The sequence below is a fragment of the Lepisosteus platostomus genome, chromosome 4 (assembly GCF_059453375.1).
Source record: "Lepisosteus platostomus isolate fLepPlt1 chromosome 4, fLepPlt1.hap1, whole genome shotgun sequence".
Lineage (NCBI taxonomy): Eukaryota > Metazoa > Chordata > Actinopteri > Semionotiformes > Lepisosteidae > Lepisosteus > Lepisosteus platostomus.
The window spans coordinates 25,739,362-25,754,590 of NC_142614.1; the positions used below are offsets into that span (position 1 = coordinate 25,739,362).

At 36.9% G+C, this 15,229-nt stretch overlaps 1 protein-coding gene across 2 annotated transcripts in view; it reads left to right on the forward strand.

The window, feature by feature from the left end:
• The first annotated feature begins 266 nt into the window (after window positions 1-266).
• The window catches only part of ankrd55 (ankyrin repeat domain 55), a 31,888-nt gene continuing 16,925 nt past the window's right edge, over window positions 267-15,229 (forward strand). Inside the window, exons 1-5 of one of the 2 annotated variants that reach the window (XM_088629188.1) lie at window positions 267-803; window positions 7,573-7,695; window positions 9,116-9,246; window positions 9,933-10,042; window positions 12,097-12,157. In XM_088629188.1, coding sequence (XP_088485314.1) covers window positions 764-803; window positions 7,573-7,695; window positions 9,116-9,246; window positions 9,933-10,042; window positions 12,097-12,157 — 465 coding nt within the window. In that variant the 5' untranslated portion in view covers window positions 267-763. The remainder of the gene's footprint in view (window positions 804-7,572; window positions 7,696-9,115; window positions 9,247-9,932; window positions 10,043-12,096; window positions 12,158-15,229) is intronic. The other variant, XM_088629189.1, reaches the window with a different exon arrangement.

A 15,229-nucleotide genomic window follows, 5' to 3' on the forward strand; every position in this document is an offset into this window, starting at 1 on the left:
TTCTAAGGTTTTATGTATGTAGGTTTGTAACATCATCCCAGAGATAAAATCAGTGCTTCTTTGTCTCTGCGTTACTTTCCTAGCTGATGCTTTGCTTGATTACTTTCCTTGGTGATGCTTGCCCTGTTTTTCAACGTCTGTCAGGCTTAGTGGAGTGGAAGTTGATTAATATTATTGGCTGTAACATGGACAGTAGCCCTAAAATAGACTCTACAGAGGCTAAGTGGTTAAGGTGCATACTAATGCACATGACTCTGCTCATTTTCACCATACAATGAAAACACCAGCTACCAAGCTGCATTGTAGAATTGCACATGCTCAGTGCAGGGCATGAATCCCCATTCATAGCCTGCTTTTCCTCAGACAAGCAATCCTGCTGCCTCACTGCTACTCTGCACTGCCTCTTGGATTGGATCTTTTCTTCATCAGGAAAATTATCATTTTGTCTGAGCCCTGATCTTCAAAATTAAGGAGAGTTTGTTTTTTTCTTGTTTGTGTTTGTCAAGATGATCGATTCCAAATAAAGCAAGCTGGATGGATTTTTTTTTTCCTCACCCCCCTCTCCTTCTCCTTGACAACCACAGGCTCTGAGGCATTTTGAAATTATTTCAATCTTATGAAGAGCTCAAAAAGCTTGCACATCAATAAACTGTGTCTACATCTGGAAGGCACAAGTAATGCTGACTGAGGCAAGACTGGATTATTGTTCTGCCTTAAGGAAGGTGTTTGCAGGTTGGGGTTGCGAATAATGCAATAGCCAACCATGGAGTTCAGCTCCTCTTCTGTATTTGATCAGCATAAAGGTAAGCAGCTGTGTGTGTAAATGTTACAGTCAAAATGACAAGTGTACAAAGTGCTGAATTTCAAATGATTTTGTTCTGAATGCCTGCGCTTTCCTCTGGAATATACAATAATTTGTACTTCTATAAGATTTGCTGGTAGATTTGAAATGAGGTCAGGACACACGGCTGTCATTAACTCTTTACATGGACTGGCAGTTTCAAGAAACTGGAGGTAGCCAAGAATGTTTTATAACAATGTTGAACAAAAACGGGGGAGCAATGATTGGGATACACATTGCAATTGTGAAGGATTTACAAAACTATTTTCATTATATGACATTTTTAGAAAATTGTGTAGATATTTCTGATGAACAATTGAACCATACACTGTGGAGCTGCAAGAAAGATTTGCAAGTGCAAGTGCAAATTTGCAAAGTGCCTTGCAAAAGTAACCGGACCTGCACAGTTTTTACATTTTTTTATTTAAAGCTTGCAGAGACAATTTGAATGGGCAATTCATTTGTTTTATGCAAACCTACTCCATAAATTCCTTAATTTAGGTACACAATTTTTTTAAGAAACAGCACAATTATTTGAGTGGCCTCTGTCATTGTTAATAATAGCTTTTCACACATTTACAGATTAAATACACCTGTCTCTAAAGGTCCCTCACGCAAGTATTGGCGCCCAAGCAAAGATTCAACCATGAACAGCAGGGAGCTGTCAAAACAGCTTAATGTTGTATAGTATTAAGGCTAAGATCTGTATAAGGGTACAAAAACAAGGGTCTGTATATTTATGGAATCAATATTCAATTGCATTTTTCCCTTTACTTTGTACTGGCATTTACTATGACAAATCATATCCTAAGGTGTCTCCAGTTTGAGCTTTTAGGTTTTGAATAACATTAATTTAAGCAATGTGTTTGCATTGTTTTGGAATTTCACATAGGAAGGGTCTGAAGACTTTTGCAGGGCATAGTCAAAGCAGTACAGTCTACTCATACTGAGTTAGCATTCACCTAAAGAGGTGAGGCTACTGAAGATCTGCTGTTCTCTGCAATACACAACTGGTTGTGCATGACAAAGGGTTTAAATTTACAGTTGTGAAGAACATAAATCAATGAAGGCCATAGAACAGAAACGATTATAGTGAACTCAATTAAAATAATTATTTATTAACAACCAAGAAGCACTTAAATGAGACCATTAAGGAAACTCTTTCAGCACTTACTCAAGATTCCTAGTGTAATGTAATACAATTATCTATAAAAAGAATGGCAAACCTGAACCAAACATTTATAGATAAAAATTTTTGACTGCTATTACATGCAGGTGGTGGAAACAATTATTCAAACTTAGCAGATCACCTGTTTGGCAGTCAGAAAGATTTGACACAAATTTAAAAATTGTCTTTTTTAACTAGCATTAAGTTCTTTGAACAAGCAACAGGAGAAATGGATACAAACAGAACTTTTTTGGATTTTAAAATGGCTTTTGACCATTATAGCTTACAATAGAAAATAAGAAAACCCTTTTGAGCAGAGAAAATTACTAAAGGACCTGATTCAAGTATTCAAAATCCTCAAAGGCACTGACATAGTCAATCCTATGGAAACTATATGGAAATTGTAAAATGTTTAAAATTTAAAACTGAAAACAAAGTATTTGTTTACACCAAGAGTTGTGGAAATATGGAACAACACATGCTATTGAAGCCTGGTTCGTCAAGAAACAGCTAGATGAGGTTTTTGGAACAATTAGCCGCTGGAAAAAAAGTGAGATTGGTAGAATTACCCATTCTCATGTTCTTAAGAAATAAAAACAGAAATACAGAATACATGATGTTTAAATTAGTTCTGCTGCCTCATAGCTCTTCGGGCCTGGATTTCTGTCTACACTGGGGTACTTCCTGTTTGACAAGGCTCTTTCTGTATCTGTATGGGCTTTGACCGGGTACTCTGGTTAGTTCAGAAGACATGCTTTATACAGTAGGTTAATTGGTGTCTGCAAATTGTGTGTGTGCATTCAATTCAGGGTGTTGTCCTGCCTACTGCCCTATACTGTAGCTCTGCAATAGGCACCAGGTTGTCACAACCCTAACTAGGAATAAACAGCTTTCTAACACTGGATGGATCGAAACCAAGGAAGTCTTTGAAACACAATCTGTATGCTATTAGTTATAAAATATATACAGTATATTAGCATTTTAAGACTAAGAATTTATTTGTTGTGATGTTTCAAGGTTGTAGCAACTTTAGTATCGGAATCATGATAAAATATATTTCTCTAAAATAGCTGAATTGCAAAGAACATTTGCACAAGTGAGAAATGGTATGAGATATCATGTCAGAATATTTTTTCTAAGAAGAGGGAATTTTCTCATCTTTTTCCTTTATGTTACATATTGCATTTTTATTATGTTATGTATCCACATGAAAGGGATGAGTCGATATAATAGTACCTCATTTGCATCATAAAAAGGTTCTGCTGCTTAAAAATATTTGTCACCCTCAGCAAGAGCAGAATGAGAGGTTACACGTGAAATGCTGAAATTTACAGACAATGCATAGTTTATCACTTAGCATGTTCTGTTGTCTTTTACAAGTATTCCTTTGTGCAGAGGTCTCAAGCTCAGTTTATGGAAGGTATAGTGTTTTCTCTTTTTTATTCCAACTTGTGTAATAACCTAATTCTTTTCCTGAATATATTTAGATATTTTCTTAAGGTCTTTTATACAGTAGTTAATTACTCAAACCATTTTCTTTATTAAAGGTGCTGTATAGTAACCAGCAAAAAAACATCAGACACTGGTAAAATATTAAAATTACTAAAATAATAAGAGCAACTGTGTGGGCGAGTGCTTGGATGAAAGAAATAACAGAAGACACTAGGCCCTCCAGAAACCTAGTCTGAGACCACTGCTGTAGTCTGTTTCCATTCTGTTCCACTGGTTGAGCTGGATAAACTGTCCCCAGTTTGTGTGTCACAGCAGTCCCTCCTGCCTGGCCAGAAGTTAGACCTGTAAGTTTGCTGTGAGAGAGAAATGCACAGTTAATCACATCAGTGCAAAGTCTTCTGTGGACTTTGAGGCTCACAGCATGAAGGGTGCCAGCTGGCTGCACTGATCTGCAGGAGACAATCTGTGTTTCTCATCCCTGCCCTTGAGCTGGAGGGCCACAGCAGCAAAAATGAATCAATTAATAACTAGCAAATCCCAACTGGGTATGTGTAAATAAATTATTTTAAATTAAGTAACTTATGATTAATTCAAATGTTATTTCCTATCCAAATTCAGTAACAATGTTTCAATGCCACAAAATGGTATTGAAATTGTGTTTTTTTTTTAATTTAAGGACACAACATTTTAATAATGTAGTTCTGGGGTTCATTGTCATAACCTGCATGGTGTCTGTGTACTGTAAAGTATGTGTATCTTATTTTACAAGTGAAAAGGTATGAGCCCATCTTAGCCTGAAGGCAATAATGATTTCTGAAACAAAGCTGGCTTTCTTTCTGCAGTTCTCCCTTTACATTTCTCTAAATTTTGTTACAAATAAAACAAGATTTTAGTCATCTTACACTTCTACAGACATTTTAATTCAATTTTGAGCATGTCCAACTGATTTACAACCTGATTTTCAATACACTTTTGGTTATATACTGTATGATAGGAAGCCATTCATTCCTGGTTACTCTATTACTTTAACATCTGCAGGTTATGTGCAGATTTTTTCCAGTTACTGAATTCTAAGAGTGCGAACTGAGGAACAGGAAGATCAGCATTGTATAGGTAATTTCCTAAAAAATGCTTCTTTGGAATCAGTCTAAATAAAGTGGAAAGGAACAATAATCTTTTTACACTGCAACAGAAAAATCAAGTGAGGGAACTTAATTTTGTTGTACAGTAAGACGTCCCTCAAAGTACTTACAAAGTGAAGCGAGATGACTCCTTCAGGATTCCAATGTGTAGAAAGCACAAATGGAAGTACATTTAAGACTAAGAACAGAAAACACTTCTTTACACAGAGGGTTGCAGGAGTCAGGAACAAGCTACAAAGCCATGCTGTTGCAGGTTGAGAGTGATACCCTGGATTTAGTCAAGACATGGGCAGATGAGATCCTCATATTACTCAGTTACTAGCAAATGGCGTCTTATCTGTAACCTGTCACATGTCCTTATGACAACCTCCTACACTGTGAGAAAATTCAATCCTGTTTCAGTCACCTGAGCCACAATGAGCCCTTAAACACAGAGATATGAGAGACCTAGATAGATACTGTTACTTAGAACAGGTTCTTATGCAGAGTTCTGTGCATGCCTTAGCCACTGTGCTCCTCTGTAGTTTATTGTGCAACTGCACATGGAACTGTACCTCTTATTCTGCCCATCAGTATCTGTTTCCACTTAGTAGATTGTCAGAACTTTGTTCTTCATGATGTCAATCCATCTTGTTAATCGACAGAGGCTGTAGTCATAATTGTATGTCTCAGTAAATACTAAAAGTCCAGCATTAAAGTCGAATTCCAAATGCATTGCATTATCCATCCATCCATTTTTTAACCACTTCAACATGTCAAGTAAAATTTTAGAAAAAGAAACAAAAACATTTTCATAATTTTCAGACAGTAATATTGTCATGCTACCAAGAGGGCTTTAACAACAAGCAAGTTGAAAATGTAGATATAGTGTATTATTTGGAAAAGAAAAACAAACAAAAAAAAGTCAATCAAAGTTTTTAAGCTTTCTCCCATCCTTCAATATAATAAGCTCTTTCCTTTCCTATTTATTTTCTGGTAATGGTCACTGATTTTAAATTTACAGTGATATAGCCAAATGACTTTAGCCAAGTCAAATGTTCAGATATGTTCAGAATTACTGTTTTCGTTCACATTTCAAATGCTTTTACTCTGCAGGCCTCAGAAATAATTTCTTAGTAGCACCTGTTGCATCTAATCGAGTACAATACTAAATCATTCATAATTACAGTTGATTGCATTTGTACAGCACTTTTCATCCCAAAGTTTCCAGAATTCTTCATATATGGGAGGGGTGTATACAGTACATTATAGCACCCTCCTGAGTGGAGAGTGGCAGCGATGACGTGTACCAGCATCCCCCTACACAGCAGACTGGGTGGAGGAGTGAGAAATTATTATTTCAGTGCTGGAGTTAAGAGGAAAATTAAGATGAGGATACACTTTGCAAGTCCAAACTTGAATTTAGCTTAAATATCAGAGTTTACACCCTTGTTCTGTAAAAATGCTACTACTGTATATTTAATTACCTTAAAAGACACCGCCAGTCACCAAACCCTTTTGGCATTGGTTTGTTTTGATTTGTGGTGTGGGGGGAAGAGTGCCACCTTCTGGTCCACCAATACCACTTACACCTGCAACCTCAAAGTTTTCCCTCCCCAGGAGTGACATCCTTGCTTAGCTTCTGAGATCTGACAAGATCAGGATATTAGGTGGGAATAATGCTTTCATAATGACTGTCTCTCATTAATAACAATGTAAGAACAATTACAAATAAGGGGAGGCCATTTAACTCATCCACCACATCTTTATTCCAGTAGCTAATTGATCTAATTATCTTACCCAGCAATATCTTGAAAGACATGTACAGTATATGTATCAGATTCAATAAATCTGGGTAGCTTGTTCCAGACTCCCATAACCCCTTTTATGTAAATTTATCTCCCAGTAGTTTCCCCTCGTTTCCTCTGCATCATGTTTTGTTCTTGATTCTGCCTACCTGTGGTAGGTGAAAAAGAGTCACCTATAATTGCTAGTTGGTATAGTCATGCACAAAACAAAAGTAATTCCCGAATTTAGGGGTCATCCTAACTGATACCTTTTTATTCTCCATTAGCAATGTTCCAGTCAAATTGACCAATGTCTTGAGTGACTGCTGAAGTTCTGTTACTAACAGTCTATGAATAATACTGTATCTCTTGGTGGGTTATGCATCCATTTGTTTTAGTGCTTCTTCTCCTTGTAACACTTCTGCTTTTTTATACTAGAATTGTTTAATGTTTGTTATTCCTTAGCCTTACCTATTTCTGCCTTTGAAAATTTCTGAGTGAAATATTCCCTTGATAAATCAGTTATTTCCCATTTATTGTCCAATTGCTTTCAGTTACAATACCTAAAATAATAATTGAAATAATAATGTCAATAAACTGATTTTCCTCCTGTCTCTCAAACACGTACTTACACTTCAGGTGTTGGCTTTAAAATTTAATTTGTTCATTTTTGTTTCTCTTCTTTTCTGATAACAGATCAGGGATCCAGCCATCTTTAATTATTCTTTTTATGTTGTGCTTTGGGAGGCACTATTTTTTTTTCACTTTTAATGCAAATAACATGCATTAATTATGTCTTATTGCCAATTTTTTCTAACTGCTGTTGACAATTGTGAGATGTTTTAAATCCAATGTAAGCATAATATAATAATGTAAGCTTTATAAAAAATCAAGACAAAACAGGAATGTAGATCTTGACAATAATTTTGAGTTTTGCATTCAGTATGAATGTTTAAAAAATGATACAGTACATTTTCTTACTGCATTTCTAAAGTCATGGTCCTTCATAGTTTTTTTTATTTTACTGCCTGCATTTTAAGGAGGTAATTTATAGTAAAATACTAAGAGAAAGAACAAACAGTCACAAAAAGGAAAATGCACAGGTCATTATAGTTAATTTCATCTTTTGGCAGAATTTTGGATGTGGTTATTAGGTTTAAGGTATTAGGGTTTTGAACTAATTTGTGCCTCTATGTGAACCAGGAGATTCAGCTGAGGAAGTTGACCTGAATGTTGTGTATCAGGCAGCTGCTAATGGAGATGTTAACACCTTAACGGCCATAATTCGTGAGGATCCCTCCATCTTGGAATGCTGTGATAGTGAAGGTAAGGCATTTATTGAGTCTGATACACTGTAAAAGCAAGACCTGTAGATTAAAATAAGACAAAAAAAAGACCTGGAAATAGTCAACCTTTAACTTCCAAACTCAAAGTGAAATGCCTGTTGAGACTGTCTTCACTTCTTCCAGGAGCAACAAGATTGTTATACCTTGCCCGTAAACATCTTCCCTCTGTTGATGCAGCATCCTTGAGGAAATGTTAACAGCTGTTTGACAGCCAGACTCATTTTTATTTCATCTGATAATTGCTGTTGTACTGCTCTCAAACTGTACTGTACATAATTTTGTTCGAAAAGTATTTGAGTCTGTGATTGTGTGGTAGGAATAGTTATATTTGTGTATTTTGCCTGTCAAGAAGTATAATAATAAAATACGAAAGAACTATTTTCAAAATATACTGTAGTTCAAATAATTAAAATAATGAAATCTTAGCTAAGAAATGATTGGCAGAACATTGATCAATTCCAAGTTATTAAAAGTACATGATTTTAATAGACAAAGTTGGAGTCACATTATCTTCCCCTGACCATGGAATTGGAATTGGTGAAATTGACCACCAAGTGAAGATAAAACACTTGTATTTATGACCATGGCCATGACCATTTTTATTTTTTCATTAATTGTTAAGTAAGATGCTTACATTAGTGTGGTTTAGGATTGACAGTCTACTTCAGGGCCAAGGAGAATGAATTTTCGTGTACCAAACTTGAAGTGTGAGCAGTTTAGGCTGATGATGAATCCTAATGCAGGCAGACAGACATGCGAGCAGTTGGTTACAGGCAAGAGGCAAAAAGACTCTTGAGAACCCATGGTCAAACAGAAAAGGGTTCAAATGGGGGAAATCAACGAAAGCACAGGGGAAATACAAAGGTGTAATCAGACACCAAGCAAGGAGTCAGTAGCACAGGACAGAATTCAAGGGTCAAGGTGATCCAGGTCTTGCACGAGGAGCAGCTAGAAAGCTGTTGTTTGAGCAGTCTAATGCAGGCAGACAGACATGCGAGCAGCTAAAAAGCACAAGGGGGGATCCGGCAGTCATAAGAACAGCAGTAAGTCAAGTTGGGAAATAAAGTAGCATGAAAGAAACGCTGAGCCTTATAAATAAAGCTCTAAGCCTAAGCAGGGAGGTACTGTCAAAGCTGGTTTAAATAACCTGCTGGAACTAGGTAAGTGCTGATTTAATTACGCACGGTGGGACTGATAATCTTCTGATGAGCGAATTGATTCACATCCTGACCGCCAGCCATGGTGTTTCGAATATGTAATCCGGCATTCGCCGCTAGTAAGTATGTCCTGGGAAAGTGTCCCGATCAACCACAGCCAGCATGTCACAACCAACATGTGAATTGAAAGGCAAACGGATGGATCCCTTAAATCAGTTTATTTCTATACTGCTTTTTCAACAGGGTCAACACCTCTGATGCATGCTGTTTCTGGACGGCAGGTGGACACTGTGAAACTACTGTTAAAAATGGGTGCCTCCATTAATACTCAAGATGCCTGTGGAAGGACTTCTCTCTCTCTGGCAACATATCTGGTACTCCAAATACTTCAAATGAGCGCTACATTCAATATTGCCAATACTGTACATAAAACTAAAAGTACTAAAGCAGTGGTTCTCAGTCCCAAGTGCTCCTTTGTCTGCTGCTTTTATTTTAGTTGGATGCTGAAACCCAAGTGCTAACAAGAGCCCATAACTGATATGCTAGATGCTTTTTTTGTGGACTTGGTATAAAAAATACCCTAGTTAAAAAATATGTTACCTCATTACAGTGGTTCTGAATTCTAGTCATACTGTAACACCTGTGTCTTCTGTACTCTGAGAATTGTCTGATTCATTATCATTCCCACCTACGGTATGTCTGTTTTTCAGTTGATCACCTGTGAAGAGCTGTCTAGTCAGAAATAAGGGAGCAAATGTTTGCATAACAACTTTAGATGAGAGTGCATAAGGTTCCGTGTTCTGACATTGTTGGACACAACACGCTTTAAACCAAGACCCGAGTGCATAAAAGCTTAATGAAGCAAGTAGATGAGTTACTGACAGCAATTTGTACCAGTGATTAAGAGGCCAGTTAGAACAAAAACTCCAAGACCAGGATTAAGAACCACTGTTCTAAAGTATTCTAAAAGATTGTAAATTAAAGAAGGCTGTCAGTTATGGATATATGAAATGAATGAGCACAAGAACTGGGTTTAAGAGCTCCCTGTTACTTTTCAAAGGGATGGCTAGAAGGATGTGTATGCCTATTGAGAAATGGAGCCAAGCAAAATGTATCAGACAAAAATGGACGACTCCCCCTACATGCTGCAACTGCTGAGACAGACCTCAGGTATGCTAAGAATAATCAGACAAAAAATATATTTTATTATATGATGTACTGTAAGAATACCTAGAGAAGACTCCACAGCCAAAACATGTTTTCTTTTTTCTTTTTCACTTTTCAACATAGAATTAGCCCTTCCTTGTTCTTTTTCAATTAAATTGTCATGTTCCAATTTTGTACACTAAAATTATCATATAATGGAAGAGTCTTAAGGGATATGAATGTTAAAGTCTTTGAAATCTACTCAGGTTTATTGGACATTGCTTTTTATTAGGATGTAGGATCAGGACCAATACAAGTGAGTGATTTGTCTGTTTGGATTCATTCCATCCATACATCATTACTAAAGTGTAACAGGGCACATGCACTGAGACACCTAGAAAGGGAACCTAATGGAGAGCTGTATGTGTTACATAAGGATAATCTGCATATTTAGCAACACTGGAGTATGATATAGCACACGAGACACATGTAAGATGTTAAGTAAAGAAAATAGTAGAGTGCATATGCAATTAGTAACTAGCAAGAATTCTGTACACATTAAAAGTGTGGTGGTATTACATTTGCTGATATTTCGAGTCAGGCTAATAATTTGCTGTAACAGCAAGGTCTAGATTCACTCGAAGGACTTCCATGGTCCCCATAGCGACCACAGACCTTTGCTCGAAACAGGAACGTGGCAGCTGCTCCACTGCTTTTCATCCTGCTGATTAGACAAGCATTTGCTCTCTTTCTAAATAAATACATTACTTTTACCAAGCCTATTTTCAGAATCCTATTCACTGGCAACAGCTACATGTAGAGAGAACATGAATATTATTCATGACTGGGAAAAAATAAGGATTGTTGCTTACTATTAATGTTTAAGATAAGCTGAAGAATGATTACCAGTGTTTCTACATAATAGTGGAACTGTTCAGATATCTTCAAACTGTGCACCTGTGAGTCTGGAAAAAATATAATGCTCAGAATGAAAAACCGAGTGCAAGACACTATTTAAAAAGAATTTAACACTTCTATTGTTAAATTTCTCCTCAACTTCTCATTCAAAATGATGTCTTGTCTGCAGAACATGACCTTCTAGAAATGCACAGTAGTTCATATCTCCATTAACATCGCTCATGCCAAGTTATAATGAAACCAGACAGACTAGCTAGTGAGGTGTGGAGCTCAATGATGGGTGGACAAGAATTTCAAAGTGGAGAAGTAGTGGGCTTCGGCATTTTTTTAGAACTGTTATTAATTTAAGTAAAACTGCTTCTTAAGAGGTAGTGCGACACCTGCTTTGTGGAGTCACATTCAAAGACACATTGAAATGACTTGTTTAAAAAACTGACAACTCAACAACAAATAAGCATAAATATTAATTGTCAAAAACAAAAAATTGTATGTTTAGCTAATACATAGACTAGTAAAATTAAATATTTAATCCTTATGAATACTAAACATTTAAAACTGTTTTGGTTTTCTTCCCATTTGCACTATAATAAATGAGTAAACCAGTTTATCAGAGGTTAGAGGAGTGTTACTTAAAATGTTTACATTTTCCTATTTTTTGAAAATCAATTTTCTTTGCTTATTTTCATCCATCATGATATGTTTCTGTTGCAATGTTAAGCAATGCTTAATAAGTCAAAATACTTTTCTCTCAGTCTTTACTTTATACAGAAGATGTATATTATAATAGGCTACTTACTATGCTACATATCCTAGTAATTTATCAAATACTATTCTAGTATGTTATTAAAGACTCAGCAATTTTATGCAGTTGTGTTTTCTGCAGTGAAGTGAACCTTCAGTGGAGGTTCAGTGGAACCTTATTCTTCAGTTAGTGGTGAATGGTATATTATTCAACAATGTGTTTTTCATGCAAATAAAAACAATAGTTTCATCTATGTGTTGGGAAACCAACAGCATAAATGTTTCTTCAGCATCAATTGCATCTCACCTATTAATATTTAGTGAAACACCAGCATGCTCCATTTTCAAGGAATAAATTCACTATTCACACATACTTCCATCATGAAAAAATATATATTTTTTGCTTGTATTTGTTACAGGCTCATGGCTGTACTGTTGCAGCAGTCTACACTGTGTGAAATTAACCATCAGGACAATGAGGTAAGCAACTTTATTATTTGAACAAACTATTAAGCGTGCTTGTTTTCTATTTTATTTACTCAGACATGGCCATGTGACATTTTTAACTTCTTTGATCCAAGTGCTTGGAAGAACCCTGGACAATCTTTACACCACAGTACTTTTTTCACTCTAGACATAACCAGTTTAAGTGTACATTTATTTATGTATCATAAATGAATAGTAACAGTAAAATTTGTTAATTCGGAAAGCAGCACCTTCACTTTCTGGGTTCACATCTCAAATGGGAAACTACTGTTGTACTCTTGAGTATAAATACAGTATGTGCACATGTAAGTTGATTTGAATAGGAGCTTTAATCAAATTGCTGGAGCCTATCCAGGCAACCAATGGGTGCGAGGCAGGTTACACCCTGAACAGGACACCAGTCCATCACAGGGCATACACAGACACAAACATGCACACAATTACACCAGGGCTGATTTTCTCAGAAGCCAACTAGCCCTATGAAGATGTCTTTGGACTGTGTGAGGAAATTGGAGCACCTGAAGGGAACCGAGACAAACACAGGGAGAACATATAAACTCCACAGAGATAGCACTTCAGGTCCAGAATTCAACACCAAGCCCCAGTGCTGGGAGTTAAAAATGTTCATCACTATGCCAAGTATGGCTTGGACAGATTCCAAGTGCTTGTACAAATGTGCTAAAGAAATTATACTTTGAGTATACAGCTTGTCCAAAGTCATCCATTATTAATACTATTAGTAATATCTTCAGTAAAGGCTTTGATGCATAAATATTTCTGATAAAGGTAGGTTGTGTACTTTTGTCCAACTGAGCAATCTTGCTTTCATAAAATATACCAACATTTTAATGACTGATGATTAACATGCTGTAATACACAGTTCAAAATTAAAGGCTCAAATGCTGTACACGAGAGGTTAAGCTCCCCCTGGCGGTTTTACAAGGTGACGCCAGATAGTTTCCGGCAGAGCGTCAAATGACGCGCGATTAACCACCTGACACTGCGTGATACCGTGTGATACCCTGACACGCCCACCGGGGTATGCCGTGAAATACCTCACCCATTTTGAATGGCTGCATCTGTACAACTAGTTCAGGTGGGTATACACCTGAAGAAGGCTCCACGGCCGAAACGTTGTGTTCTCTTTCTTCTTTTTTTCAGCATCGAATAAACCTATTACTTGTTCCTTTGCACTATACCACTATGCCACTAAGTACAGTATGTATTTAGAATTTTTCATTGGTTCAAGCATTCGATTCATTACAATCCTTTTTTTATCTATGGCAGTCAGTATGGTTAATCGTCAATTACAATGTGATAAAGGAAATATTACTTGGACAGTGTTGCTTGAGTGCTCATGATTAAGTGATTAGCAGCAGTCGTTTTTTCCTCATGTTTCATCATCCCCCTTGATCCTTTTAGCTCAATTGTGTCATAGAGTGCTTTTAAAGATCTGCTGTACTCAGGTACATTGATGTTTACTTGGAGGATGGCAATAAAAAGTCATGTGTAACATCATTTTGTCGTCAAACGTCACTGCTAAATACATCACAGCTGATGTTGCGCATTTTGGTGCTTAATGTCCACTTGCAACCTGGATACACAGTCAGCAGATTTCCTCTGCTTGTTTGCTATGTTAATACAAAACAGATGTTTCCCAATAAAAAAAATCCATCATTTTCACTTTCTAGAATGCTGGAGTTGACACATCAATCCTGGTTATTTCCTTACAGATAATAAAATAGAACATTTTTTAAAAAAATGCAATTTTTACAATGGATGAGGACATGGATATTCATATTCTTGAGCTGCCCACTGTTCAGAATACAAACCCATTGCTTGGCTCATTTTTAATCTGGCAGAAATATCTTCCTTAACCAGTTGAAAATGTGCTATTTCTACTCTACTCTATATCTACTCATGATTTCCATTTTCGCCTAATGAAAACTAAAACTGAGGGAATCAGAAGGGCAACATTGTCTGCTTGATGGATTCCAGTGACTAGGATGATTGTATTAATTTTAATTTAGGACCACCAACTCTGTTTGTTGCTTCACCTGATCTAGAATGGCCATTTAGGTTTTTCCTACATCTTTGCCATCAACACCAACCCTCTGGATCAAACACACAAGGAAGTGTTGACAGACCTCCAGCTCTACTGGGTTTTCTCCAGGTCTAGCATTGTAGGGAGAGATGATGCCCGAGCCTTCCTCCACTGCTCTCTGTACAATCCCTGGTGTCCAAATCCTTTCTGAGTCGGACGTTGCAGCCTGTGTCCCTTTCAATTCTTCACTCCTCCAAAATCCTGTTGAATTCTCCTGCCTGGAGCTTTTGAAATCCCTGCTTGCCAAGAGCACTTTTTGATGTCTTGGGTGAGGGCAGAGCTACTGTAATTCATGGCTCATTGATCAACCAGCTGGATGCAGATAGATAGGTTTTAACAGTGAGTTGTGGATTCGTAACCTATTCTAGAGACCCCCCCACTCAGTCTGATCCCCATTTAGATGCTTCGCGCAATCCCACACATCGCCTTTGAACTGTGTGGTAATTAACGAATGTATACACAAGGACCTTTAATCAATGGGGAGGTCTAAGGAAAAGGAGAGAAATGCATTAACCATTGGGGAGGCAACGCCCATTCTTGGCAAACTTAACGTCAATATACAGTAGTTCCTGACACCTGTGCTTGGGGAATCCTGGTGGAGTTTTAATTTAGCTTTTGACCAAAATCTAAAAACTTAAAGGTCTTGGAAGCAAAGGATATTTTCCCTACTTTAAGCACTCTTGTTCCATTCACTTTTACAGGTTGTACCTCTGTTGTTGTTATTTTTTGTAGTGTAATTTGAACTTCAGTTAAAACTTTTAAACATTCATTATAGTGCTATCACTGAAATGTGGGTATATGTTGAAAAAACTGCACAATTGCAAGTGGAGTCTTCCTCACAACTAGTACAAAATCCCCTTATTAAATGGAAAATACCATGTCATTGTGTGAAAGGTTTTAGTCTAGATTTAAATGCACAGGATAGGTGACTCTCTGATACCTTTGGGAGTAGAATTCCAGAG